At 36.4% G+C, this 26,630-nt stretch overlaps 2 protein-coding genes and 1 long non-coding RNA gene across 4 annotated transcripts; 2 read left to right on the top strand and 1 right to left on the bottom strand.

The window, feature by feature from the left end:
• The first annotated feature begins 1,267 nt into the window (after window positions 1–1,267).
• Window positions 1,268–8,968, top strand: LOC107758969 (uncharacterized). The gene is made up of 3 exons (XR_012702366.1): window positions 1,268–1,465; window positions 2,620–2,851; window positions 8,654–8,968. It is a non-coding gene; the product is annotated as an uncharacterized LOC107758969 (long non-coding RNA).
• Window positions 8,969–10,113: 1,145 nt separating this feature from the next.
• On the top strand, window positions 10,114–16,165 carry LOC107792127 (uncharacterized). 2 transcript variants are annotated; one of them, XM_016614319.2, is made up of 5 exons: window positions 10,114–10,337; window positions 11,799–12,113; window positions 13,572–13,773; window positions 14,798–15,026; window positions 15,733–16,165. In XM_016614319.2, exons 1-5 carry the CDS (start codon window positions 10,257–10,259, stop codon window positions 15,980–15,982), a joined length of 1,077 nt encoding a protein of 358 aa, XP_016469805.2. In that variant the 5' UTR covers window positions 10,114–10,256; the 3' UTR covers window positions 15,983–16,165. The 2 variants fall into 2 exon arrangements, with proteins under 2 accessions (XP_016469805.2, XP_016469806.2); XM_016614320.2 differs by having other exon boundaries at window positions 10,114–10,289.
• A 399-nt stretch (window positions 16,166–16,564) lies between these two features.
• On the bottom strand, window positions 16,565–25,100 carry LOC107792129 (nuclear transcription factor Y subunit A-1). The gene is made up of 6 exons (XM_016614321.2): window positions 24,946–25,100; window positions 21,274–21,570; window positions 20,814–20,929; window positions 20,623–20,691; window positions 18,341–18,505; window positions 16,565–17,299 (listed from the first exon to the last, which is right to left on the bottom strand). The coding sequence occupies exons 2-6, from the start codon at window positions 21,527–21,529 to the stop codon at window positions 16,997–16,999; spliced, it is 909 nt and encodes a 302-aa protein (XP_016469807.1). The 5' UTR covers window positions 21,530–21,570; window positions 24,946–25,100; the 3' UTR covers window positions 16,565–16,996.
• Window positions 25,101–26,630: the final 1,530 nt, after the last annotated feature.

Below are 26,630 nucleotides of genomic sequence, written 5' to 3' on the forward strand. Positions count from 1 at the left end.
AAAGTTATTCCAACTATGTCTCTGCACAGCTCTAACTTTTCTTGAGTGACCACCTTTGTTATTGAAAATTATTGAATTGAGATTATTTGCTGATGAAGAAATAGTTCAAGCTGCAATGAGTTAATTGTGGTTTTACTCAAGTATTACTATACTTTAAGGATTTAAGTTATATACAATGACATGGTAAAGTTTCTTTTATACTTTAGTAAATTTTAACCTGCCTTAGTTATCATTTTTACCAGATTACTTATTAATTCTAATAAGAGATTCACTAGAAATTTACCTATTAAGTGTCCTGATTGTATTTTTACACTATCAGTGCATAGAACTTAAAAGAGTTAACTGTGGATTAAGTTATTTTTGCTGTATGTTCCTGTATTGTGGTTCTTGTCACTGAATTTATTGAGAAGTTTCTCAAGTAAAGTTGGTGTCATGTGACCTAATAATTAGTAAAGTTGCTATGTCACGGGTTCGAGCTATGGAAACAGCCTTTTGCAGAAATGCATGGTAAGGTTGTATACAATAGACTCATGTGGTTTGGTCCTTCCCGGGACCCCGCGCATAGCGGGAGCTTATTGCACCGGGCTGCCCTTTTTTTGTGCGGTGTTCATGTCCATGCTATTTACTTTTGAACTTCAGAAGCAAGCTGCAAAAAAGGATGTTTTCCAGCTATTTGCTGAGAAAGTTAGAGATCATAAGGACTTTGTGTCTCGTTGGGCTGCGTAAAGGAAATACGAGTAGACTATTTCAGAGGAAAAGATTTTGTTAGTTTTATGAGAAATCATTCAGAACTGAAAGACATACTCGAGTCAGACAGAAGTTTGGAACCTGAAGATATTACCAACATTCTGCTTAAGAAGAAACTTTTAGTCCTGTGTGATCGTGTGGTAAAAGTTGTTCGGCCTGGCAAGAAGAAATTGTCTGCTTTTCCATCACATTTAGAGATTTACGATGTGAGTTCCTTTCTGAATTCAGAGTGCGTTTGATATGATTGAAGTCACTCTCCGTAGAAAATATATATTCTTGGAAGATGATTCTATCTTCTTGGTATTTGGTTGGTCAGACGAAATTATGTTATGGAGAGAATATACACTAAAGATTAATAATGATATTAGCAAATTTGAGAGTGTTTCAATGAAACTTTTGAGTAATAAAGTTTAATAAGCTATTACCGATTTCCTATTTCTGTACCCCTTAGAGTAATGCATTTTACATAGTTTTCTTGCAGTTACTGAGTTTATGTTTCTTCACCTATGTATGCAGCATCAAGTATTTTCTGAAGATGACGCCTTTTTCGCGTGGACATTTGTCAAAAGAAGGACCCTGTGGCAAACAATTCTCTCATTCTTCTGGCCATTTTTGACATTAGCAATCTGCTTCTTTCCAATGTATCCCCACCAGGTCAAACTGCTTGTACTCTACCCGTGTGCTGGTGTCCTCCTCCTTATACTTTGCCTACTTTCGTGTAAGTTCTGGTGCTTATTTCAGTTTCATTCACAGATCTGTTGTTATTTGCCGCATATCCTTATCATGTTAGAGATTTATGATGCAACACGATGTGACCATAAAATCTGATGTTAGAGATTTACGGACGGAGCCTTGGCGAAACTGGTAAATTACTGCCATGTGACCATGAGGTCACGGGCGGTTGAAACAGCCTCTTGCGGAAATGCAGGGTAAGACTGTATACAATAGACCCTTGTGGTCCAGCCCTTCCCCGGATCCCGCACATAGTGGGAGCTTAGTGCACCGCTGCCCTTCTTTCTCATAAAGTAAAAGAGCTAGCTGCTTTTATATGTCACACCAAAACCAAATACTTTACCAAAATGCTAAAGCAATAGTTTTAGGATGTCGGCTTGAGTGAACTTTGTGGTTACAAAATCATCTTTGAAATATTATCGGATGTATAGGAAAAGAGGTAAGGAGAATGTTAAGTTAGTACTCTCGATGTGTTCCCTTATGAAGAAAACTTTCTTATATCTTGTTTTTCATTCTTCTGTTTAAGGTAATTACATTTCTTTGCTTTTTTTCTTTGACAGGCAATGAAAAATAGTTCTCTAAAGATAAATATATGATGTTGAGTGTAACCCCAGGTGAAGTTTTTACCAACTAGAAAGACCTCGTAGTTTTTTTCATGATAGTAGAGAAACATAACTAAGATAGTTCTGGTACTTTTGATTCTGAATAGTTTAGGCAAGAAAGATTTTAAATAGGAGGTTGAAATGTAAGCTGATGGATAGAAGCGCTCTTGCTTAAAGTCTTTCTCTTAGTATTTGTCCATGTGTGTTTGTGTCGGTTGTACAATTGCGTCCCTGGGGCGAAGCTACCTTTTGCTAAGGGACGTCAAAATATTACGAAAAATTACACTGTGTATATAAGTAAAATATTAGATTTTCGATGCATATAACATATATTGGACACCCTCTGTCGGGAATTTTTTTTACTTCTTTCAAGTCTGAACATCCTTGAGTAAATTTTTGGCTTCACCCCTGCCCTGAGCTGTTCATATCATGCTCGTCTAGCTTTGTCTAGTGTATCTTCGCAATCCAAATATTTGAGTAATTGTAAATACAAAGAAGATATTTATGCTTATCGAAAAGAATATGTTGATGCCTGCAGTGAGAGTCATGGTCTTTTGTGCTCTTTGGATTCTTCTTGGATGTCATGTCTGGTTTTTCCCGAACATTCTTGCCGAGGAGGCAACAATCAAAGAACTGTTCCAGTTTTGGCCGCAGAAAGATAATGGGAAGCAACCTGAGTGGAAAGTAAGGAACTTCTATGAAAATGTAGTTGTGGTTGTTATTTTGCTCCTGAGAAGGTATCACGCTTCTGATGAGGCTGCAACAGCCAGGTTTGCTAACTTGTACTTACATTCTAATGTCTCTTTGAATGGGAGGCAACTTTATCAATTTTGGAATGTCTCATAAAAATTGTGGGAATGGGTTGTTATCTTCTAATATTGGCTCGGACAGTTCTTGCCTCGTGAGCTAACCTTTGGGGTTGAAAATCCTAGGATATCTAAACAAGACACATTCCTATTATTGGTTTACTGAATATTAGGTCCCTATATTATATTCCACACGCTCGAGATCTAAAAGTCCTGGACACGTGAGGGGGTATTAAATGTCTTGCATTGGTCGAGTGAATGAGATGTTGTCTCCTTATATAGTCTCGGGCAAACTTCTCCTCATGAGCCGCCTTGATCAAGAGTGTCATCAACATTGGGATCGAGAAGTCCAAGGTGTTGAAGTTTGGCAAATTTGTCCCACATCGGTGGGCTCTTGAATTTTGGGGGGATTTTCCCCCTATAAAAGAAAGCCTAATGTTTAGGATTTAAACACACCTCTCATTTGCCTTCTCATCTGTTTAAGGCATTTGTATCTTCTCTCTTTAGTATTATTTCACTTGTATTTTTGGAGTGAAATAAAATATTGGTTGTGTCCGAGGAGTAGGCAAAATTAGCCGAACCTCGTAAATTCTGGTGTTCCCTTTATTGTTGCTTTATTGTCTTATTTATTATTTGGTGGCTGTCATAATTTTTGGTATAGTAGTTGTGACTTATTCACACTATATACATTTGGCTTCCGCAACAATTGGTATCAGAGCCAAGGTACTGTCTAAGTATGCTCTGTGGTTGCAGCATAGTCTGATCTTCCACATCAGAAAAGATTTATCTTGGTAACTGAGTCAAGGTTCTGTCTGAGTATGCTCTGTGGTTGCAGCTTAGTCTGATCTTCCACACCAGAAAGGAAATAATCTTGATTTGTGTCGTCAGCTATTAAATAATATTTTTGTCAAAGATGGGAGAGAATAAACAAGAAGAATCTACATCAAGTGTCAACAATATGCCATCATTGGCATCTTCGCTTATGACAAGAATTGTGTCAAATGCAAAATTTGCGGTCGAAATATTTGACGGGTCCGAACATTTTGGGATGTGGCAAGGCGAGGTTCTAGATGTCCTTTTTCAACAAGGGCTAGATCTGGCCATTGAAGAAAAGAAACCAGATGTTATTGGAGAAGAAGATTGGAGAATTATCAACCGTGTTGCTTGCGGTACTATTCGATCCTACCTTGCTAGAGAGCAGAAATATCCATACACAAAGGAAACTTCTGCAAGTAAATTATGGAAAGCACTGGAGGATAAATTTTTGAAGAAAAACAGTCAAAATAAATTGTACATGAAGAAGAGACTGTTTCATTTCACCTATGTTCATGGTACCACGATGAATGAACATATCATCAGTTTCAATAAGTTGGTCACAGATTTGCAAAATATGGATACAACTTATGATGATGGTGACTTGGCCTTAATGTTGTTGGCGTCACTTCCTGATGAGTACGAGCACCTTGAAACTACTTTACTCCATGGAAATGACGAAATTTCTCTCAGAGAAGTTTGTTCGGCTTTGTACAGCTATGAACAAAGAAAGCGAGAAAAACAGAAGGGCGGAGAAGGAGAAACACTATTTGTGAGGGGTCGTCCTCAAAATCAAACGAGGACAAAGAAGGGAAGATCCAAGTCAAGATCCAGACCCAGCAAAGATGAATGTGCCTTTTGTCGAGAAAAAGGGCACTGGAAGAAAGACTGTCCGAAGTTGAAGAATAAGGCCAAACATAACAATGGAAAGGCTATTATGGATTCAAATGTAGCTGATTGTGATGATTCAGACTTCTCATTAGTTACAACAGAGTCATCAACATCATCAGACATATGGTTGATGGACTCGGCTTGTAGCTATCATATGTGTCCCAACAGGGACTGGTTCGTGGAATTTCAAGAAGGAGAATATGGAGTCGTCCACACAGCGGATAACAGCCCTCTTACCTCATATGGCATTGGTTCAATACGATTAAGGAACCATGATGGAATGATCAGAACATTGACAGATGTTCGATATGTACCGGATTTGAAGAAGAATCTCATCTCTGTGGGAGCCCTAGAATCAAAAGGGTTCAAAATCATTGCAGAAAATGGAGTGATGAGAGTATGCTCCGGTGCACTAGTGGTAATGAAGGCTAATCGGAAGAATAATAATATGTACCGCTATCGTGGCAGTACAGTTATTGGGACAACGACAGTGACATCCAGTGATGACAAAGAAGCAGAAGCAACCAAGCTATGGCACATGCGCTTGGGACATGCTGGAGGAAAATCCTTGAAAACTCTATCAGATCAAGGATTGTTAAAAGGAGTAAAGGCTTGCAACTTGGAGTTTTGTGAGCATTGTGTCAAAGGGAAACAGACAAGGGTTAAATTTGGTACAACGATCCATAATACTAAAGGCATTTTGGATTATGTACACTCTGATGTTTGGGGTCCTTCCAAAACACCTTCATTGGGTGGGAAGCACTATTTTGTAACCTTTGTTGATGATTTTTCCCGAAGAGTATGGGTGTATACAATGAAGAGCAAAGATGAAGTGTTGGGAATTTTTCTCAAATGGAAGACGATGGTGGAGAATCAAACAGGCAAGAGGATCAAGTGTATTCGCACAGACAATGGAGGTGAATACAAAAGTGATCATTTCAATAAGGTCTGTGAAAATGATGGCATCGTCCGACACTTCACTGTTAGACATACACCACAACAGAATGGAGTGGCAGAACGTATGAACCGGACCTTGCTGGAGAAGGTACGGTGTATGTTGTCCAATGCTGGCTTGGGCAAAGAATTTTGGGCTGAGGCAGTTACATATGCATGCCACCTCATTAATCACTTACCATCTGCTGCTATTGATGGCAAGACACCATTTGAAAAATGGTATGGAAAACCTGCTATAGATTATAACTCTTTGCACGTGTTTGGCTCAACTGCATATTATCATGTGACGGAGTCAAAATTGGATCCAAGGGCAAAGAAGGCTATTTTTATGGGAATTACTTCTGGAGTCAAAGGATATCGCTTATGGTGTCCTATGACAAATAAAGTAATATTCAGCAGGGATGTTACCTTTGATGAATCTGCTATGGTAAATAAGGTAACAGAAGATACCAAACAAAATGAAGGTGCTTCTAAGCAGGTGGAGTTTGAGGGAAAATTTATTTTTCCTACACAAGAAGCAGAGGAGGAAACAAATGAAGATTACCCTCTGGAAGGAGAGCCAGTAGAGGAGATTCCAACTCAGGAACCTCAACAACAACTTGAATCAATAGCAACCAGCAGGCCAAAAAGAACAATAACGAAACTTGTTCGTCTCATAGAGACGGTTGCTTGTGCAACCTCAATTGTAGCTGATGATGTTCCTACCACTTATAAAGACGCTGTCCAAAGTTCAGAAGAAGATAAGTGGAGGATTGCCATGAATGATGAAATACAGTCCCTTCATCAGAATCATACATGGAGATTGGCCAATCTCCCGAAGGGAAAGAAAGCAATTGGGTGCAAATGGGTATTTGCAAAGAAAGAAGGATTTCCTAACCAAGTAGATGTTCGCTACAAAGCAAGATTGGTGGCCAAAGGATATGCTCAAAAGGAGGGAATTGATTACAATGAAGTGTTTTCTCCAGTTGTAAAACATTCCTCCATTAGAATTATGTTGGCTTTGGTAGCACAATTGGATTTGGAACTAGTTCAGATGGATGTAAAAACTGCGTTTTTACATGGAAACTTGGAGGAGGAAATCTACATGACTCAGCCAGAAGGATTCAAAGTTGCTAGAAAAGAAAATATGGTGTGCAAACTTGAAAAATTGTTGTACGGATTGAAACAATCTTCTAGACAATGGTACAAGCGATTTGACGAGTTTATGTTGCGGCAATGGTACAAGAGAAGCAAATACGATCATTGTGTGTATTTGCACAAGCTTAAAGATGGTTCCTTTGTATATCTTCTCCTATATGTTGATGATATGTTGATAGCTTCCAATAATTTGGAAGAAATTGATAAGTTGAAGATTCAACTGAAGAAGGAGTTCGAGATGAAGGATTTGGGTGAGGCAAAGAAAATTCTTGGCATGGAGATAATTAGAGATAGACGTTCAAAGAAACTCTGTTTATCTCAAAAGGAATATTTGAAGAGAGTACTTCAACGTTTTGGCATAGATGACAAGACTAAGCCAGTTAGTACTCCACTTGCTTCCCATTTTAAGCTAAGTACTACTATGTCGTCAATGGATGAAGCTGAACGAAAGTATATGTCAAAGGTACCATACGCAAATGTTGTTGGTAGCTTGATGTATGCAATGGTTTGCACAAGGCCTGACATTTCACAAGCTGTTGGAGTTATTAGCAGATATATGCACAATCCAGGGAAGGAGCATTGGCAAGCTGTGAAGTGGATTCTACGGTATATTCATAATATTGTAGATGTCGGGTTAGTTTTTGAGCAGGAAGACAATCAGTCTGTAGTTGGATATTGTGACTCAGATTTTGCGGGTGATCTGGACAAACGAAGATCAACTACTGGTTATGTGTTTACTTTTGCAAAGACACCAGTTAGTTGGAAGTCTACTTTGCAGTCAACAGTTGCTTTGTCTACAACAGAGGCAGAGTACATGGCTATTACAGAGGCTGTGAAAGAGGCAATTTGGCTTCAAGGATTGCTAAAGGAGCTTGGTGTTGAACAAAAAGGTATCACAATTTTTTGTGATAGTCAAAGTGCTATTCAATTAGCGAAGAACCAAGTGTATCATGCAAGGACGAAGCACATTGATGTTCGGTATCATTTCGTACGAGAAATCATAGAAGAAGGTGGAGTCACGGTGAAGAAAATTCATACTACAGAGAATCCTGCTGATATGCTGACAAATGTGGTGACTGCGGTCAAGTTTCAACATTGTTTGGATTTGATCAACATTGTTGAAAACTGAAGATTAAAGATGAAGACACAATCAAAATTTGTTATTGAGAGAAAATTGAAGATGTGGAATTTTGCCAAGGTGGAGATTTGTTGAAGTTTGGCAAATTTGTCCCACATCGGTGGGCTCTTGAATTTTGGGGGATTTTCCCCCTATAAAAGAAAGCCTAATGTTTAGGATTTAAACACACCTCTCATTTGCCTTCTCATCTGTTTAAGGCATTTGTATCTTCTCTCTTTAGTATTATTTCACTTGTATTTTTGGAGTGAAATAAAATATTGGTTGTGTCCGAGGAGTAGGCAAAATTAGCCGAACCTCGTAAATTCTGGTGTTCCCTTTATTGTTGCTTTATTGTCTTATTTATTATTTGGTGGCTGTCATAATTTTTGGTATAGTAATTGTGACTTATTCACACTATATACATTTGGCTTCCGCAACACAAGGTCCATCTTCTTAACAATCAATGTTGGTCAGAAGAGAGTCATATGATTATAAATTTTCCAGAGTGTAAGATTTGGAAACTAGGAAACTAGATGAAGAACAAAGAAAAAGAATAGAAGGTCAACTTAAGTATCTTGACAGATTTTATAACACCAATATCTACCTGATCATGATGCTTACATTAAGGTAGGCCGCCTATATTACACTCCTGACGTGCGGCCCTTCTCCGGTCCCTGTGTGAACGCGAGATATTTTGTGCACCGAGCGGCCCTTTTAATATCTACACAGCTATATTAGTAAAAAGTGTGGAACTTAGTTTTGTAATTTACCTCATTGAATATGTGGTGATTTGTTGTCCAAGGATACAAAATCATTGTGTAAAATTGAGCTGAAAATGAATTCTTTTCTTGCAGTGTTGGGCCGCATCTGGATCAGCCCACTCGAGTATTGCAGCCCACCACTTGGCCCACTTTAGCCCGAGCTCGTCTATGATAGACCGACTTAGATTACGGGATTCCTAGTTATGATTGGTCTTATATGTGTCGGGTGTTCACACCAAACCAATAGATGCATTATATGCATTCTCATCTCACTAAATTAATTTATCATGGTGTATTAATATAGTTTGGTGTAAGCACTCGGTGCGGGTAAATATTTACTTAAATTTTTATTTTACCATTTTGCCTTGTATAACAAAGAAACAAAATGACTATCAAGTTTGAGTGACTAAATGCGTCTCAACTTTGTAATGGTACTTAAAGTTTTCTTGAACTACTTAATCAGAATTATTTAACAAGCTCAGCACACATATGATCACAATATCTTAAATGTGCAGACTGCATATGGTCATCATACATAATGAGGTCGATATACATTGGTTTTAGCGTGTAAAATGTAGCTAATCATTATTGTATTTTTAACATGACCAAAGCATTTTAAAGTTGTCCTTCATCAATAAGCACATTTTTCTAATTTAAATAACAATAGTGTCCGAACAAATAATACAACTTATAGCCTGTTTGGCCAAGCTTTTTTTGGTCAAAAATTAAGGTGTTTGGCCAAGCTTTTGGAAGAAAAAAAGTGTTTTTGAGGAGAAGCAGAAACAGTTTTGGAGAAGCAGAAAAAAATAGCTTCTTTCCAAAAGTATTTTTCTGAGAAGCACTTTTGAGAAAAATAAACTTAGAAGCAGTTTTCAAAAGTTTGGTCAAACACTAATTGTTGTTCAAAAGTGCTTTTCAAATTAATTAGTCAAACACAAACTACTTCTCACGTTTAAAAGTACTTTTGAGAGAAGCATTTTTCAAAATAAGCTGATTTTAGAAGCTCGACTAAACGGGCTATTAGTTATTCTCCATAGGTATATCAATTAACTTCCACTAGCATCACGTATCAGGCTGACTCTATCTTCCTAATCGAATTAGGAACATGTTGATTAGTCGTAAAGGATGACTTCAGCCTACAAACAAGGATAGTTAATTTTCTTTTGTAAAACATTTTTCTTAAATAAACTACCTTTTAAAATTCAAGGTAATCAAACATTGAAAAGGAATTTCTTCAATAAAAAAATTTATAAATATTTTTTTCATCATGGAAAATACCCTCCAAAAGTAAGTTAAAAAGTTGTGCTAAAATTGTATGCAAACATAAACCTAGAAAAGAAAGCTCACACAAGGTGAATTTTTTAAAATATTCTTTTTCACTTAACTTAAAATATTTTTTGCTTAAAATATTATTTAATTCATGTAAAAAAAAATACTTTCTTAGTAATTTTATTTACGAGACAATTTACTCCAAAACAAATTCACACTATCCAAATCTATTGACCCAAACCTCAATAGTAAGCGTTACAACATTGATAAAAATGCTTTTACTGTATCCCAACGACCACCTGAACATACACAAGAAATCTAAGGAAACCGCAAAGACAGAGGAAGAGAAAAACACACACACACACACTCACAGAGAGGGAGGAAGGGGAAAAAACACATACGTACAAGCAGAGGGAGAGGGACAGAGATGAAGAAAGCAGGAGGAGCAGAGAAGAAAAAGGTAAGGAGATCACAAGCTGTCGCATCCAACACTGATTCTCCTTCTAGGGTAATTCCACTCTAATTTAATCCAAATTAATTGCATAAATATATCCAATTTTTTTGGGTTTTTTTTTTAATTTCGTTTTTTGGGGGAAATGGGTTTGTTTAATGGGAACTACTCTTGCATTTCCCCCAATTACTTTGGGTAAATGATCTTGTTTTAGGAAGTAATTTTGAATTGTATACACGGGACTCATAATTCCTAGGGTTCAAAATCATGTCCAGTTAACGGGTTTATGGAAAATGGGTTTCTTAATTTGGACTTTTTCATGCATTTCTCAACAAAGAAAATGTGGGGAAAGAAAAAGATCTTGTTTTTAGGAGGTAATTTGAATTGCGTACAGTAGGATCAGATGTCTTAGGGTTCCAAATCCTTACAAAGTTGTGGTCTTTTTGGAAAATGGGTCTGTTTAATTTCAGAGTTATGGGGTACCTGTGTTAGTGGGATGTAGCAGGTACTCTGTAGAATAGTTGTGGTGCGCACAAGCTGGCCCAGACACATCCGTCATAAAAAATGGTTTTCTTACATTTCTGAAAAGAGTTTTTGGAAAAGATTTGATTTTAGGAAGTAATTTGAAATGTATAATCAGGAGGTTTTAAAGATCATAATCCGATCAAAATTTTAATTGAATATTTTCTTGCATTTTCCTCGAAGAATGTGTGAAGTTGATTGAGATTTAGTGATTTTGATTGGCATGAGATGAGTTTAAAATAAATGGAGTAACGTGGTCTATGAGGATTCGTCTAGCCAACCCTAACTTGTTTGGGGCTGAGACATAGTTGTAGTTAAGTCACTGCGACAAAGAGATTTTGAACTTAAAATTTTGGTATTATTTCGGCTAGTATGTGATAGAGGGTATCCGTTTCTGCTAGCTGGAAGTGTGAATATTGCAAATGTATTTCTAGGGATTGAAAACGAACTTTTGCTTTCTTGGATCATGTTAACTTTATATAGTCAACTGATTGTGGATGACATTGTGCCCTTTTTTGGGAGATGAGAGAAATTTGCGAAGGTATTTGGTAAACTTGCAGTGGACTAAGTATTGAATGATAGTTGGCACATGTTGAATTGTTTTTCTAACTGGGTAGTCGGGATTCATTTTTGTCCAGTGCAGTTAATGCGTGATTCGTTCCGCTCTATTTACTTTGCGAAATCTATTGGATTTATCTTAAATCCTTGAAATGAACTAATTAGGACTAGCACTATAGGGGATACCTTCTCTTTTTCTGCTTTTTTTTTTGGGGGGGTTGTGGGCAGTTTCACTTTTGATCATCTTGCTGAACTACACTATTAGTGGACAGATAACTTAACCATATTGGCACCCTTGAAAAACAAGATAAAAAAATAAAGTTTCTTGTCATCGAATATACTGAGACGTGCTCAGCTTCGTCCACTCTCCTCCTGCTGCTATTTCTGCCCTTTTTATTTTATGATGCTCATACTCATGCTATTTACTTTGAGTTTCAGAAGCAAGCTGCAAAAAAGGATGTCTTCCAGCTATTTGCCGAGAAAGTTAGAGATCATAAGGACTTGGTGTCTCGTTGGGCTGTTCTACAGGAAACACGGGTAGAGTATTTCAGAGGAAAAGATTTTGTTAGTTTTGTGAGAAATCATTTAGAACTGAAAGACATACTCGAGTTGGATAGAAGTTTGGAACCAGAAGATGTTGCCAACATTCTGCTTAAAAAGAACCTTTTAGTCCGATGTGATCGTGTTGTAAAAACTGTTCGGCCTGGCAAGAAGAAATTGTCTACTTTTCCAGCGCATTTGGAGATATACCATGTGAGTTCCTTTCTTGAATTTAGTACTAGTTATTTTGAGAAATTTCTGGCTTCCTGTCAACCTTGCCCTATTCAGTTATAAATACATTTGTTTTTACTCTTTCCGTGGATTAGTAATGGCTTTGAAATTTTGTCTATTTGCTTAACGGAAGTGTGATCATAAATTTAGCATGAACATATATTTGCTATTCTTTATCCACACAATTAAAAAAAAAAATCGATCATATATTTGCAATACAGCTGATGTTTCTGCTTGAAAGGGCATGTATCTAATCTGTGGAACATCCATTTGTATAGTTTACATGTCTTATAGCTTGTTTGGCCAAGCTTCTTTTGAGGCAAAAGCGCTTTTTTTGGTCAAAAGTGTTTTTTTCTCTAAAATTAAGGTGTTTGGCCAAGCTTTTGAAAGAAAAAAAAAAGTGCTTTTGAGGAGAAGCAGAAGCAGTTTGGGAGAAGCAAAAAAAAGTAGCTTCTCTCCAAAAGCACTTTTTTGAAAAATACTTTTGAGAAAAATACACTTAGAAGCAGTTTTTTAAAGCTTGGCCAAATACTAATTGCTGCTCAGAAGTGCTTTTCAAGTTAATTAGCCAAACACAAACTGCTTCTCACCAAAAGTACTTTTGAGGAAAAACATTTCTCAAAATAAGCTGATTTTTACAGTTTGGCCAAATGGGCTATTACTGTGGATCCATTCCAAGAAATCTTAAATCCTTTGTCATTTTTTCTATAACCCGGGGGGCCTGTGGCGCACGGTCCAAAACTCAGTGGATCCATCTACCATTCTCCACTTATACTAGACTTTGTCTGCAGCAGGGTTGAATCCATGACGTGCGCCTGATTCACACGTTATGCGATGCTCTCTTAAATCTCTTAAATCCTTTGTTAAATCCTTAGATGTCCTACATCTAGATATATACCAGAATCCTTAAGTAAAAATTAGTTGATGCATGCAATTCCTGATAGTTACTGGAGTACTTGTTACCTTAGAATCTGTAAGAAACAAAAGTAATCTTTCTGCAAATTTATTTTGTAAGTCATGCTATTCACTGATTAAGAAAGGCTTTCTTATAAACATCACAACCAAAAGGAACCGAGGATGTCTTATTCTCTATCCTTTCACATATAATTTTCCTTGCTCTGTTGCTAAAATCTTCTCCTTTCTTAAATCGGAAGATAAGAATGATCACCATATTAGCTGATGGCTTATATCATTGTCTCAGATTTCCTCTTTCTGTAAGTAAGCTATTTATTTCCTATTTCTGTCAAAACCAAGTCTACACTCTATCAAAAGCTAGACGTCAAATATATGGTGTGTTTATCTATAGAAAGCTTATCCTTGTCCTCTTTAAACGTTCTCGACTTGGATATACTGACCTTTTATTATGTAACCCTAGAGTAATGCATTTTACATGGTATTCTTGCAGTTTTTGAGGTTATGCTTCTTCACCTCTGTATGCAGGATCAAGTATTTTCTGAAAATGACGCCTTTTTCGCGTGGACATTCGTCAAAAGAAGGCCCCTGTGGCAAACACTTCTCTCATTCTGCTGGCCAGTTTTGACATTAGCAATCTGCTTGTTTCCTGTGTATCCCCATCAGGTCAAACTGCTTATACTCTACTCCTGCGCTGGTCTCCTCCTCCTTATACTTTGCCTGCTTTTGTGTAAGTTTCTGGTGCCTATTTCAGTTTCATCTTTTGTTTGTTGTCTCATTGTCTTCCGATTTTAGAGAAATATGATAATGTGGTCATGAAACCTGAAATTATGGCAGTTTCTCATAAAGTACAAACAAGTAGCTGTTTTATATATCACATCCAAACCAAATACTTTATTCGAATGACCAAAGCAACAGGTTCAGGATGTTCGCGTTGTTTAGATTATAGCTAGTTATGTGGGGATTATAATACAGAGATTGTTTATGTTGTGAATAATAATATAAGAATTGCTATGCGGTAAATACTAATGCATGGATTGTTATGCAAGGATTGCCTAACATAAGAGCATTTTTGTCTTTAGATAATCTTATCCACATAGTGATAATACATATTACACATTCTATTCCATGTTAAATAATACATAGATTCCCAAATAAGTTGTAAGGAAATTAGTAAAGAGGTGCACAAAAGAATTGTATTGTTGGTTGCTTGGTCAGTTGATATTGTCCTTGTCAAGTTGTTTTGACCAACCCTTTTGAAAGTTGTGGCTTATATAAGCGGTCTGAAGTGATTCTGTTGATAATTTCTTATTTAGTACTGCATAATGAGTAGATTAAAAAGTAAAAGTACCTAGTTGTGGTGTGTCTTTTGGCATTATTATCCTAGCAGCTGTTTGTGGATTATATTTAATAGATTCAGCTCACTGTTAAAATGTATTGATTCGTCTAGGTAGCAAATATATAGGGCACTAGGTTCATGTCAGACACGGTCACGAAAACACAAGAGTTAGAAATAATATCGTTTGTTATTTATCTAATGGATTTAATTTATAGCAAAGGACCCCTAAGTATACTCAAGCCAACATCCTGAAACTGTCGCTTTAGTTCCCATAAAATCTTTGTTTTTTTTTAGTGACATATAAATCATGCTCATCTAGCTCTGTCTAGTATATCTTGGCAATGCTATTTGAATTAACTGCTATTTGAAAGAATAAATTGATGGTTACCGAAAAAGAATATGCCGATGCTTGCAGTGAGAGCCATGGTCTTTGGTGCTTTTTGGATTCTTCTTGGCAAACGAGTCTGGCTTTTCCCCAACATTCTTGCTGAGGAGGCAACACTCAAAGAATTGTTCCAGTTTTGGCCCCAGAAAGATGAGGGCGAGCGACCTAAGTGGACTGCAAGGCTCTTCTATACAATTGTAGCTGTGGTGGCTATTTTGATCCTGAGGCATCATGCTCCTGATGAGGCTGCAAGAGCCAGGTTTGCTTACTTGCACTTATACTCCGATACCTGTTTGATGATTTATGAAAATCCAGATACAGTGGGAGCAAACTTTATCTGTTTTATAACGATGATGTTCTATTACCTTATATAATGCATTTTATGTACTTGTAACGTATTACACTATTTTATACCATGGTATATATTAAACATTAACTGCAAGTTTTGGAAATTGAATCTAGATCCATAAATTTGCCAAGAAAAATTGCAAATCCTTACTAACACCGAACCTTTTCTGACATAAAAAAAGAAGAAAAGATCAAACACAAATTGGATTGAACTAGATCTAGCTTAATTTTTTAAAATTTAGAATAGGATGGGATCAGATGTTATCATGATCTTAAATTTTCCAAATATAGTATGAGACTAGGAAACTAAATCAAGAGCAAGAAAAAGGCTGAATGATCAACCTATGTATAATGGCGATTCCAGAATACCAATATCTACGCAGCTACATTAGCAAATAATGTGGAACTTAGCTTTGTAATTATAGACTCAATTTGCTTAACCTGGCAATTCTGATGAAACTCTGTTGTAAGGTTTGAGTACACGCTACCCTCCCTAGACCCCACATGTGAAAATATACTGGGTATGTTGTCGTATATATGTTGATTTGTTCTACAAGGATACGAGAATGTTATGCACAATTGTGATTTGTCCCTGAAAAAGAATTCCTTTCTTGCAGGTATCAGAGGCGGGTTTCTAACATTATTGACGATGTACTTGAGTGGTCTCCAAGTCTGGCTTTGTCAGGCATGATGGAAAAGCAAACTGTGATGAACATTACCGAGCCTCATGATAATGTAACTGATAGCAAGGGTAGTGATGAAAAAGTATTTTCCCCAGCTGATGTAGATGATGAATCCACACCCAAAGAAGAAGTTGAAGAAGTCACTGAAAATGTAGAAGATAGTGATCATCAGAAAAACTTTTAATTTTATACTATTAGAACATGTGCTTTCAGGAAAGCAGCAGATTGCAATTTTTTATTTCTTTCCTTCTCAACTTTTACTTATATGTTCAATATGTATCAGCGTAGAAGTTTGTAGTAAAGACGACGAGAATAATTTTATTGTTGTAGAATTTCTCCTTCCAGATATGATACTTTATTTTGGACTCATGGGAGCTGCAAGCTGCAAATTTTGAAGACCAAGTGTTTTGAGTTGTTTTATGGTTCCGCATTGGAAAATTTCTGTAGTATCAGTACCTTGTCTTACAAATTTTTAGAAAAGATTCATTCTTTTTTTTTCCTTCAAAAATTTAGTTTATTTATAAGCAGACACCTAAAAGATCAATCATGTCTATTTAAGGTGAATAATATATAGCTATGTTTACGTGTTACATACATTCAATGTTCTCGAGTAATTAGTCGCCGTAGCATATTCTTGTTGGTCAGACAATTCTTTCTAAAACCAACGTCTGCTCAACAAATATGATCTTAATTGTGTAGAGCTTCATTGTAATTGTGAGTTTTGCACACCTTAACCATTGAAAAGTCAAATTAAACCTCAGGAAAATAAACAAAGTAAAACATCATTGGACCATGAACCTCAAATCTGCCATTGTATCCTACCATATCTAGCTCCCTAATCAAACCAAATTCTAAATTTCTGCAACAGTAGTGAAAGGAAATAAGACAAGTATACAAACCAAACAACCCCTTTACATGGTTCTAAACTGCAGTAAATGGCCAACTATACGCCTACTAAACAACTTTCTAACACTAGTCCTACTCCATCTATTTGTACAGAAGGGAAGAAGTAGATTTCCAAGCAATGCTGCAACGCTCGTTGTCTCTATGCTCCCGTTAACACTAAAGTAAAAGCCAAGAATGATTTGCCGCCCAGCTTGAAGAAGCCAAGAAATGAAACAATAACTGTAAAACTTTCTGTCCATACTCAAACCTCGTTGCAGTGCAAAAGCTGGTTTAGACACGAACGTCTCCCCAATTACTTGCCAGAGGAATCTCCCTCCCTGCTTTCAGCAGACTGGTACTCATCTTTTGATTCCTGAAAGCTACTTTGATTTCCATAACTACTACCATTTGAATAAGAATGCTGAAGCTCGGCCAACCTTCTATTTCCGTGCCTATTTTGAACATCAGCAGCATTGAACTGCAAAGGTTCAGAGCCCGATGAACTCACGGAACCAGCTCCCTTGGAAGCATCAGCATCTGTCTTTTTGGCAAAACGTCCTCCGGAGGCCCTTGCCCTTCTCAGTGCATGCTGATGTCGAGACTCGTGAAGATATGGCTGTAACATGAGGAAAGGATACAGTATCATTGCCTTGAAAATGCACCAGATCATTAAATTCGGAAGTGACTACAGAGGACATAATATTATAGGCAACATAGTGGAACTACTAAAATTCTCATATATCAAGCCTGAAAGTTGTGCCACCCCATTCCACCTGATCCCATAATCTTGCCAATGTAGTTATAGGGACAGATAACAATAATACTCTCCCCCATCCCATTTTACGTGACACTCATTCCTTTTTAGTTTGTTCCAAAAAAAACGGCACCTCTCTATGTTTAGAAACAATATAACTCTATACTTTCAGTTTTATCCTTAATGACAGGATCTTTATGGCCACAGAAATTTAATGGCATGCTTAAACCACATGTTCCGAGTCTTTCTTTCTTTCTTAAACTTTGTACCCACTCAAAGATCTTCATATTAAATAAAATGGAGGGAATTGTATTTCTATAGAACTAATGGTACAAGGTTTCCTTTTTCATAAAAAAAAATGCTACAAGATTTCCTTTTCAATGAATTACGAACTCCTGTAAAAGCTGGAATAGGAAAAGTAGAAGGAAACAACAGTTACAAGCAAACAAACTTATTTGGTCCCACATTTATCAAAAGGGACAGTGACCAAATTTAGCGTTGATAGCCTTTATTTCCTCTTAGACAAGGTGTATTGAGTTAGAGGGCACTAATGCCATATACTTTTTACTTGCTTCAAAAAGAATATATCATCCGTTCTTTGTCCTTATTTTCCGATAAGGACATCAGTTCTTTGTCCTCCTCCATTGAAATATAAAATTCTTCATACTGCAGAATTTCATTACATACTGTTAACCAGTCAGAAAATATGGAAGTCCCATCAGCGCCTAAGATAGATCTGCCTCCATACCAATTGGATAGGTACAAGCAGTTGGTCGAAGATTATATATCTCCAGAACACTTACACTATGTGGTAAGTACTCGTAAAAGGTGCCAAACAATTTCCAGACAGAAAGGGAGGAAAGAGAAAATGGAAAGAGCGATGTGGGTGGAGCACATACTAACCTTCCTAGCTTTTATCTGCTTCTTTTCAAGTTCTGCTTTGGCACGTGACTGTCGTCGCTGCAGGATCCTTCGATACTGCTTAGCATTAACATAAACAGGTTCTTGAGCCATTTCATGTGGCAACGGCATCCTTGCATAGTGCATATCAAGTACATGTGGAGGAACCTAAATAGTTCAACAATATGTAAGGACCTCAAAAAACAAAAATCTTGCCATAAATTAGAGCTAAGATTAAATAATGCTCCTTACACCAACCAGATCAGACTTAAGCTGACATAATGATATTTTTTCATGTCATTTTTCACTAGTTTTATATGTTTTATTTTGTTTTTCTAATCAAATGGAACAGAATGGATGAATTTGAGAATTCATTTAGCCAATCCAACTTGTAAAAGAGGAATGTAGAAACAGGTGAAATGCGAAATGCATCTTAGAGCTCTTTTGGCACAAAACGCTCCAATATGGACCTACAGTTTTGCAGGTGATTTTCAACAATATGACATAGGAGTCGAGTCATTCATGAAGCGAAGATCGAGCAAGAGCCTTTATTTCCATGGGATTCAGCTTTCTAAATTGAGAAAAGAATAGAGATGCAGAAATGCGCACGAGCTCACATCTTCAGCTTTCAAGATAAAAGAGGGCAAAGAGAGCACCCAGGGATATGGTCTAATTGTCAATGAAGTGGGTTATAACCATGAAGTCTCAAGTTCACTTCCATTAGGTGATTTCTTCCCAAATTGGTAAATAGAGTTACCTGGTACCTCTTGATAGTGAAAGGTAGCAGGCATCCCACGGATTTAGTCGAGGTGCGCGCAAGCTAGCCGGACACCACGGTTATTGAAAAAAAAAAGAGGCCAAAGGGAACTCTCTGAGGATTCTCAGCAAAATAAGAGGAGCATTTGCATGTCAAGGTGCTAAGTGATTCAAATTCAAAATGCTACTATCCTGGCAGTTAGAAAGAGATGTTACTGATACAGGCTAAGGAGTTGTACAACTGCTGCTGTCTGGTCAATTGTGATTCGAAGAATATACAAAGTCAAGGGTGTTGGTTTGGCAAAATGATCATATGAAGACATCGTGAAGAAGGGCACATAGCTAGAAAGGAAATTCCAACCCAAGGGTATCCCCGGAAAAAGAGATGATATGCTAGTACCTAACCCTAAAGAAAAAACAGACACGCATCGTGTACCATTAAAAATGAATATCAGAATCAGTGACAGCTTAGCTTCATCTTTTAGGACTGATCACTAGAGCCTGAAATTAAGTAGAACCGAACAAGGAAATATTCTTCAAAGAGATGTCAAAGAAGATGCATAGCATCATATGTTTGAACTTAAATGATACCAAATAAAGTTAATGAATTAACAAGCAGAGAAGAGTGTCCTTTTATACTACTCATTCTGCAGAAGACAGTAACCCGTATATAGCAACAATTTTCATAAGAAAATGCCATGTATATTGATTAGGATGGAAGGCGACCTTGTAAACAAGTGTTATATAGCTTACACTTGACTGTGTTGGTTCACTTATAAACGGAACCAAAGATGCTCTCACCACCTCCCACCCCCAAAATCAAGAATCCAAACTCCTTTACTGACAATGAGTTATAACATCTCTCCTCGTTTCTAGATTTCCCATTTGCGCAAAAGCACAAGCTTCCTTTTCAGAACCGTTTCGCTCCTGCTAGTGCTACAAGAAACTCTAAAGATTTCTTGTATTATAAGATTGAACTTAGGTAAATTTTTCTCAGTCATTCTTTAAGTAATGAGTCTTTCTCAATCATTCTGGTTGGAAATTCAACGAAGCACTTAAACGTAGTGCCTGCAATGCCTAATAATGGTGCTGGTGTAGTGCATCCATAGACGTACAAATCAGACCTAATACTTCCACAAGAATGGGCTATCCCGGTCTTCCTGGACAATAGCGGAGAAAGTAATACACTTCCAAAATATATTCCAAGGCAGTAAAGCACAAGCTCTTGACAGCAAGTAGTGTCTGAGAAGGTGAGTGTTTCTAAAACAACGGTAAGTGACAAGAAGCTAGTAGAGGCTCAGCAGCAGACAAACGCATATATATGATTTAACACTTTCCAGAAACACCATAAACAAGACAGAAGCAGGTGTCCAGCACTGACAATACCCTCGGTCACTCAAATCAGCAGCATGATCAATAATATTGTCTGAGAATGTGAGGTTATCTTTCACTTTGAAGAGCTTAGATGAAGTATTTGAATAAGGAATTAAAAACGTGAAGTTGACTTGAAAGTTTAAATATGTGCATACCAAAGGCTGGCCAAAAGCTGTCATCATCCCACCATAGTATGGATCAACGTACGGATTAGGAGCGCAGGCCTGGATGTCAATCAAACAGAATAACTCTCACATTAGCCATATGACATTATCAATTGAATAACTCCATAAAACAGATAACTATAACAGATCTCAAAACCCATAGAAAAGTCAAACATACTTACTATAGAGTGCCCAACAAGTGCAAGTTGTTGGGTCTGTGTTAGGGTGCCATCAAGTTTTGGAGGTATGGTTGGCGCAGCTGGCTGAAAATTTTGATCCGCTTGCCCGTAACTCCCATCTAATCTTGAAACAAGATTTTGTTAACACCAACACATTTAACTAGTATAACAATATCAATAAGATTGCTTTTCAGAAAATGAATTAAGTGATACAATTACGGGCAGACAACAAAGGACAATTACTTAGTAATTCTCACAAAAGGTAAAGACAATTAAAAGAAATTTTTTTGAAAAAAAAGGAGGAACCTTTAGTTTTTAAATTTATTAATTCTTTCTGTTATCATTTTTTTAAAAAAAGGTCGGAACTTTTATAAAACCAACCAATCACCAAAGCCAGACCTTATCCATACGTTAATGACCATAATTGTTTTATCATTAACAACATTAAAAAATGAAGAGATACCTGCATGCAAAGGTACAATACTTTGTGATTTTTCAGGAGCATCATCCTCCTCCTCATTGATTCCACCATCAGACTGTGATTGGCCATCCATAGATTGTTCCAATGACGACGAATCTGATGCAGTTCCCCTCATCAACCCAGGGGAAACAGGATTATAACCAGCACTATTCCACCAAGGTTCAGAATACACAGCGGAACGTGGACCATTATAAGCATTGGGTTCCTCCCGATTCGCGCTTGTGGTATTTGATGGCATACTGCCGTAGCTTTATTCAGAGATTTCCGCAATAGAGTGTCCTGATCACAAGGACAACAAACGAGTTCAGGGAGTTTACATTTAAAGAGAGGAGTTTACATTTAAAGAGAAGCACTGCATATGCAGTTCCAATTTCAGCTACCGAAAACAACACATTCGGATGTCTTCTAGATCTACACTTTTATGGAGGAAACATGGGAATTGCTGACTAGAATTTAACAATCGTGGCCTTCATTTTCACTTGGAAAAACACTTTGATCTTTTCAAGTCTTTTGTCTAAGTGATATATGTGCATCTTTTAGTAAATTCAAAACTGAGAGTACAACAATAACAAATGTGCTTCAATCCCAAGCACAAGGAGCCGAAAGCTTTTTGCTAAATGGAATAAAGAGAAAAAAAAAAAGGTAAGAAACTTTACTCTCTAATAAACTTTACTCTCCAATATATCAATTTCACAAAAGTGCCAGTCTAAAATAACCTCATATCTAGCAACTAAGTAGGCAAAACTGCCAAAAAGCTAACGCAGAACCCTTAAAGCACTTTTCAAAATTACATTTTTCCCGAGTGGAGGTATTTCTATAGCAAATTGCAGAATTAGGACTTTTTTTTTGGGTAATTAATTAAGACTATTTGATTGTCCAAGTAAAGTGACATTATGAACCTTTTAATCAGAGATTAGTCAAGACTTCTCATACCAACAATACTCTTTCTCATAAGATATAACCCCCCACACACACACAAAAAAAAAAAAAAGGGAAGAAAACGTAAAGATAGAACAACTTCTTCAATTTATAGACACAATGCAAAATCCTTTTTCCCCCTTAAATCTTGCACACAAAAACTAAAGCAACCCATATTATTTAAATTTGTAGGAACTTCCACGGTGAACAAAACCCATAAAAAATGCAGAGTGATTCCACTAGTAAATGAGGCATTTCGGTTGCTAGAACTACCTAGAACCTCAGCAGACTATAATCAATTGACATGCAAGAGAAAACACATCATTTTATATTAAAACTACCTGGAACCCCAGCAGACTATAATCAATTGACATGCAAGAGAAAACACATTGTTTTATATTAGAACTACATGGAACCTCAGCAGACTAAAATCAATTGACATGCAAGAGAAAACACATCGTTTTATATTAGAACTACCTGGAACCTCAGCAGACTATAATCAATTGACATGCAAGAGAAAACACATCGTTTTATATCAACCATCACTTTTTTTTTTTTTTGGAACTGCTGGTGTCTGGACCAGCTGACTATTGCAACGTATACCTTCTACCTTCCACCAATATAGTTACCTAGTAAACCCACTACCCACCAAGGCTTAGGTAAAAAGGAAAACATGACCAAGCATGTTGTCTCTTGCTGAGTTCAAGGTCTCCCAAACCTTTCATCTCATTTGATTGACCGCTAGGCCACGTCCTTGGATGCCTTAACTCATGGCAATATCACCCAAAGGGAAAAAAATCCACCCCGGCTGGCAAACACCGCTTCAGCTCCTAAAACAATGTCTCCGAAGCTCATTTGAGGCATTAAGACCTTGAAGCGACATGAATCTGTGCCAGGACGCTTCACATCGCTTAAGCAGCACCTCAGTGCAGGTGAGGTGCACTAAGGTTTGTGCCTCATCACCCAGGAACCCTACCTTGGAACGAAAATGGCGCTAGACAATATATAACTTGGTAAAGAAACATATTCATTGTCAAAGAAAGGTTACGAATGAATTTATTGTTTATCAGAAAAAGAAATTTAAAAAGTTAACACAAGACTAGTCATTTAACCCAAATTAGAAAATTCAAACTGAATCTTACAATCGAAATCAAAATTTCTGTGGTTTTTACCTTACTTTACATGTTTTATTTGATATATTTCACTTATTAGTAATTTTCTCGAACTTTGTTCATATAGTTGTTTGTATTGTAGATTCTTTTCTTGCGTTACACATATATACGTGTGCGTTATGATTTTGTTTTTCTTCCTTGTGCATTTCTTTAGTAAACACGCTTTAATTAATTAAGGGATCTTTACACAAAAAGCCGGTCGTATTCATTGTTTACTTTTTTCTATCCATATACATAGTTTATACATAATTATACACATATAATACATAAATTATGCATATATTATACCTCCACCGGCTATTTTTAGTTTAAGCGATTGTGTGCGCTGCTATTTAGTGTTAATTCTTCATTAATTAATTGCAAATAAAGTCCCAACAGGCTCTTGGCACTTTTAGCTTTTGATAACATTGTTTGCAGAGAAGATCAAAGTTCCAGCTGGTAAAGAATGAGACGCCTCTATTGATAGAATTATCACATCTCCCTTGTATCAACAATCACACCTTCGACCAACCTCATCTCAAAATTCAAGAATTGTCAATTACCTAAGAGGGACTCACAAATGAGAATTCATGACCTCCTAGGAGCTTTCATAAAGAGCTTCTTCGTGCACAATAGTTATCGAAGTACAGTTATGATTATTTTTGTTCTTTATCCATAACAAAATTATGATTATCGGAAACAGTATGATTATCGGAAACAGCCACCTCACCAGATAGAGGTAAGGTCTGCGTATACACTACCCTCCCCAGAACCCACTTGTGCGATTATACTGGGTATGTTATTGTTGTTGTTGTTATCCATAGAAGAACAATATTAAAGCACCCAATATCCCTAACAGACCATGATCAGAAATGGATTAGCATAAACCTAAACCGACAAATTCTAACACAATCCCATATGCAAATGCATAATAATAGCGCCTTTTTCATGAAATTAGAATTACCCAGCTCCCCCTACCCCCCACCCAAAAGAAAGAGCTCCAGAGTCCAGTATGACAATCAAAGAGGGAAAACAAAAAAAACATACATTCACACAAACACATGACAAACACGCATAAATATTGGGACTTCTTCCAAAAAAAATTAGAATTAGCAATTTCAAATAAAAAGCTCCAGAATGAAAATCAAAGAGGGAATACAGAAAACCCATAGATTCCAACATAAGCAAATCTATATAATATAAATAAATAAAAAAGATTGTGCCTTTTTCAATAAATTAGAACAACTCATTTCAGAAAAAGCTCCGAAATCAAAATCAACGAGAGAAAACAGAAAAAAACATGGATTCCAACAGAAACACATATCAAAACACACAAAAAATTTGTGCCTTCTTTCAATAAATTAGAATTACCCAATTCAACAAAAAGCTCGATCAAATAGAAATTCAAAGAGAAAATACAGAAAAGAACCACGGATTCCAACAAAAACACATATAATAAATAAATAAATAAAAAACGCAAAATTGTGCCTTCTAATGACAAAAATTACCCATATTTCATGAAAAAGCTCAAATCTTGAGAATTGAAGATGAAAAAAATAAACGGAAAAAGGAAAAAGAAACTAACCTGTATGAAGATATGAGAAGAAAGAGAGAGAACTGAGGAGTGATTAGTGATTGGTAAAAGACACAAGCCCTAGAATACTGGGTTGTAAAAAAGGGGGCAGAATTGAGAGCAGTCAATTGAGTTCTATTCCCTAGTGTGACAAAAATTATATGGATAAATAAAAATGTACTACTAAAGTAATATATATATATATATATTTACTATACTTAAACTGATGAGTAGACAGAAAAAAGTGAATGTGAAATTTGAAGAGTTGATAGAGTCAGCTGTGTAAGAAAAAGAAAAAGAAAAAAGAGAGGATAGAGTCACCTGCGGGAAGATCTAGAATCCGTACCCCAGGAGACATCTCTCATCTACACGTCCAAAAGTTTGTAGGCTTCTTTTTCCTATTTTTTTCTGTTTTCATATTACCAAAATAAAAATAAAAAACTAAATAAATTAAGAGAAAAGGTATTAATGCATTTTATTTATTTATTATGTGATCCTAGGTTAAGGTCGAATGTTATAGAGTGTCACTTCATTATTTGCAACATCGTGTTTGGTTAGTTATAGAGGAAGTAAGGCGAGGCGTTTTGCATATGTCTCAGCGAGGCGTAAGCCCCGAGGCACGTTTAATTTTTAATATAGTTACAGTAAATATTTATAAACACGTAAAATTATATAAAAATTAAAGAAAACTATAACTATGTGAAATTATATACCCACAAAAAACTAGTCAAAACAATATAATATACGATATTTACAAGCGCAAGTAACTTGCGTCAAAAGAATAAAGTATTCAGCATGCAGGAACAAAAAGGATGACTAACCTGCAATTTGAACTTTGAACTTAGTGTCATGAAGGAGAATAGAGTTCTCTTTGTATTTGTTAAAATATTGAATATTTATCGCTTTTGAGAGATATTAGCAGACTAGCAGACAAGATAAAGAATTGGAAAAGATCATAAATTAGGGCTTCATTCAATAAAAAAGTGTTAGACTTTTAAATTTAATACATTTCCGTTTTTTTATACTTTTGAATTATTACAAGCTGACTTTTGAGAATTTGGGTATTATATGAAGGACTTATTCAAAAAATTTAGTTTTAATTTGAAAAAATCTCTAGGGCTTACGCCTCACTACATAAACGTGCCTCAAACGCCCGGACATACGGCCCGAACGCCCAAGCGTGCACCCCGAATTGCTGGACGTACGCATATTGAGACATTCGCCCCACACCATCGCCTTCGGGTATTTTTGATACACCTCGCCCCAAAAACACCTTTTAAAACACTGAGAGGAAATAGCCACGACATATTTTAATAATATAGCAGTTCGCATAAATTATATAAGAATATGTATTGTACTTTGATGTAATGATAGGATTGTGGATAAATACAAATGTTGCATATATGAATAAGGCCTCATTTATTTTATTTTTTTTAAGATTAAGACGTCTGAATCTGAATACACATCTGAATATCAAGATGTGTATTAAGACTAAAACGACTGAATCTGAATACACATCTGAATATATTAAGACGTGTATTAAGATCTGAATAGAAATAATTAAGACTGTTTGATTTTTAACATCTGAATGTATAAAATTTATCTTTATTTGAAAATTAATAACATAAAATTCAAATGAAATACTAACTAATCTAATATTCTATCAATAAAAGATACAGTTTTTAAAATATGATAGT

This window comes from Nicotiana tabacum, chromosome 18 (assembly GCF_000715075.1).
Source record: "Nicotiana tabacum cultivar K326 chromosome 18, ASM71507v2, whole genome shotgun sequence".
NCBI lineage: Eukaryota > Viridiplantae > Streptophyta > Magnoliopsida > Solanales > Solanaceae > Nicotiana > Nicotiana tabacum.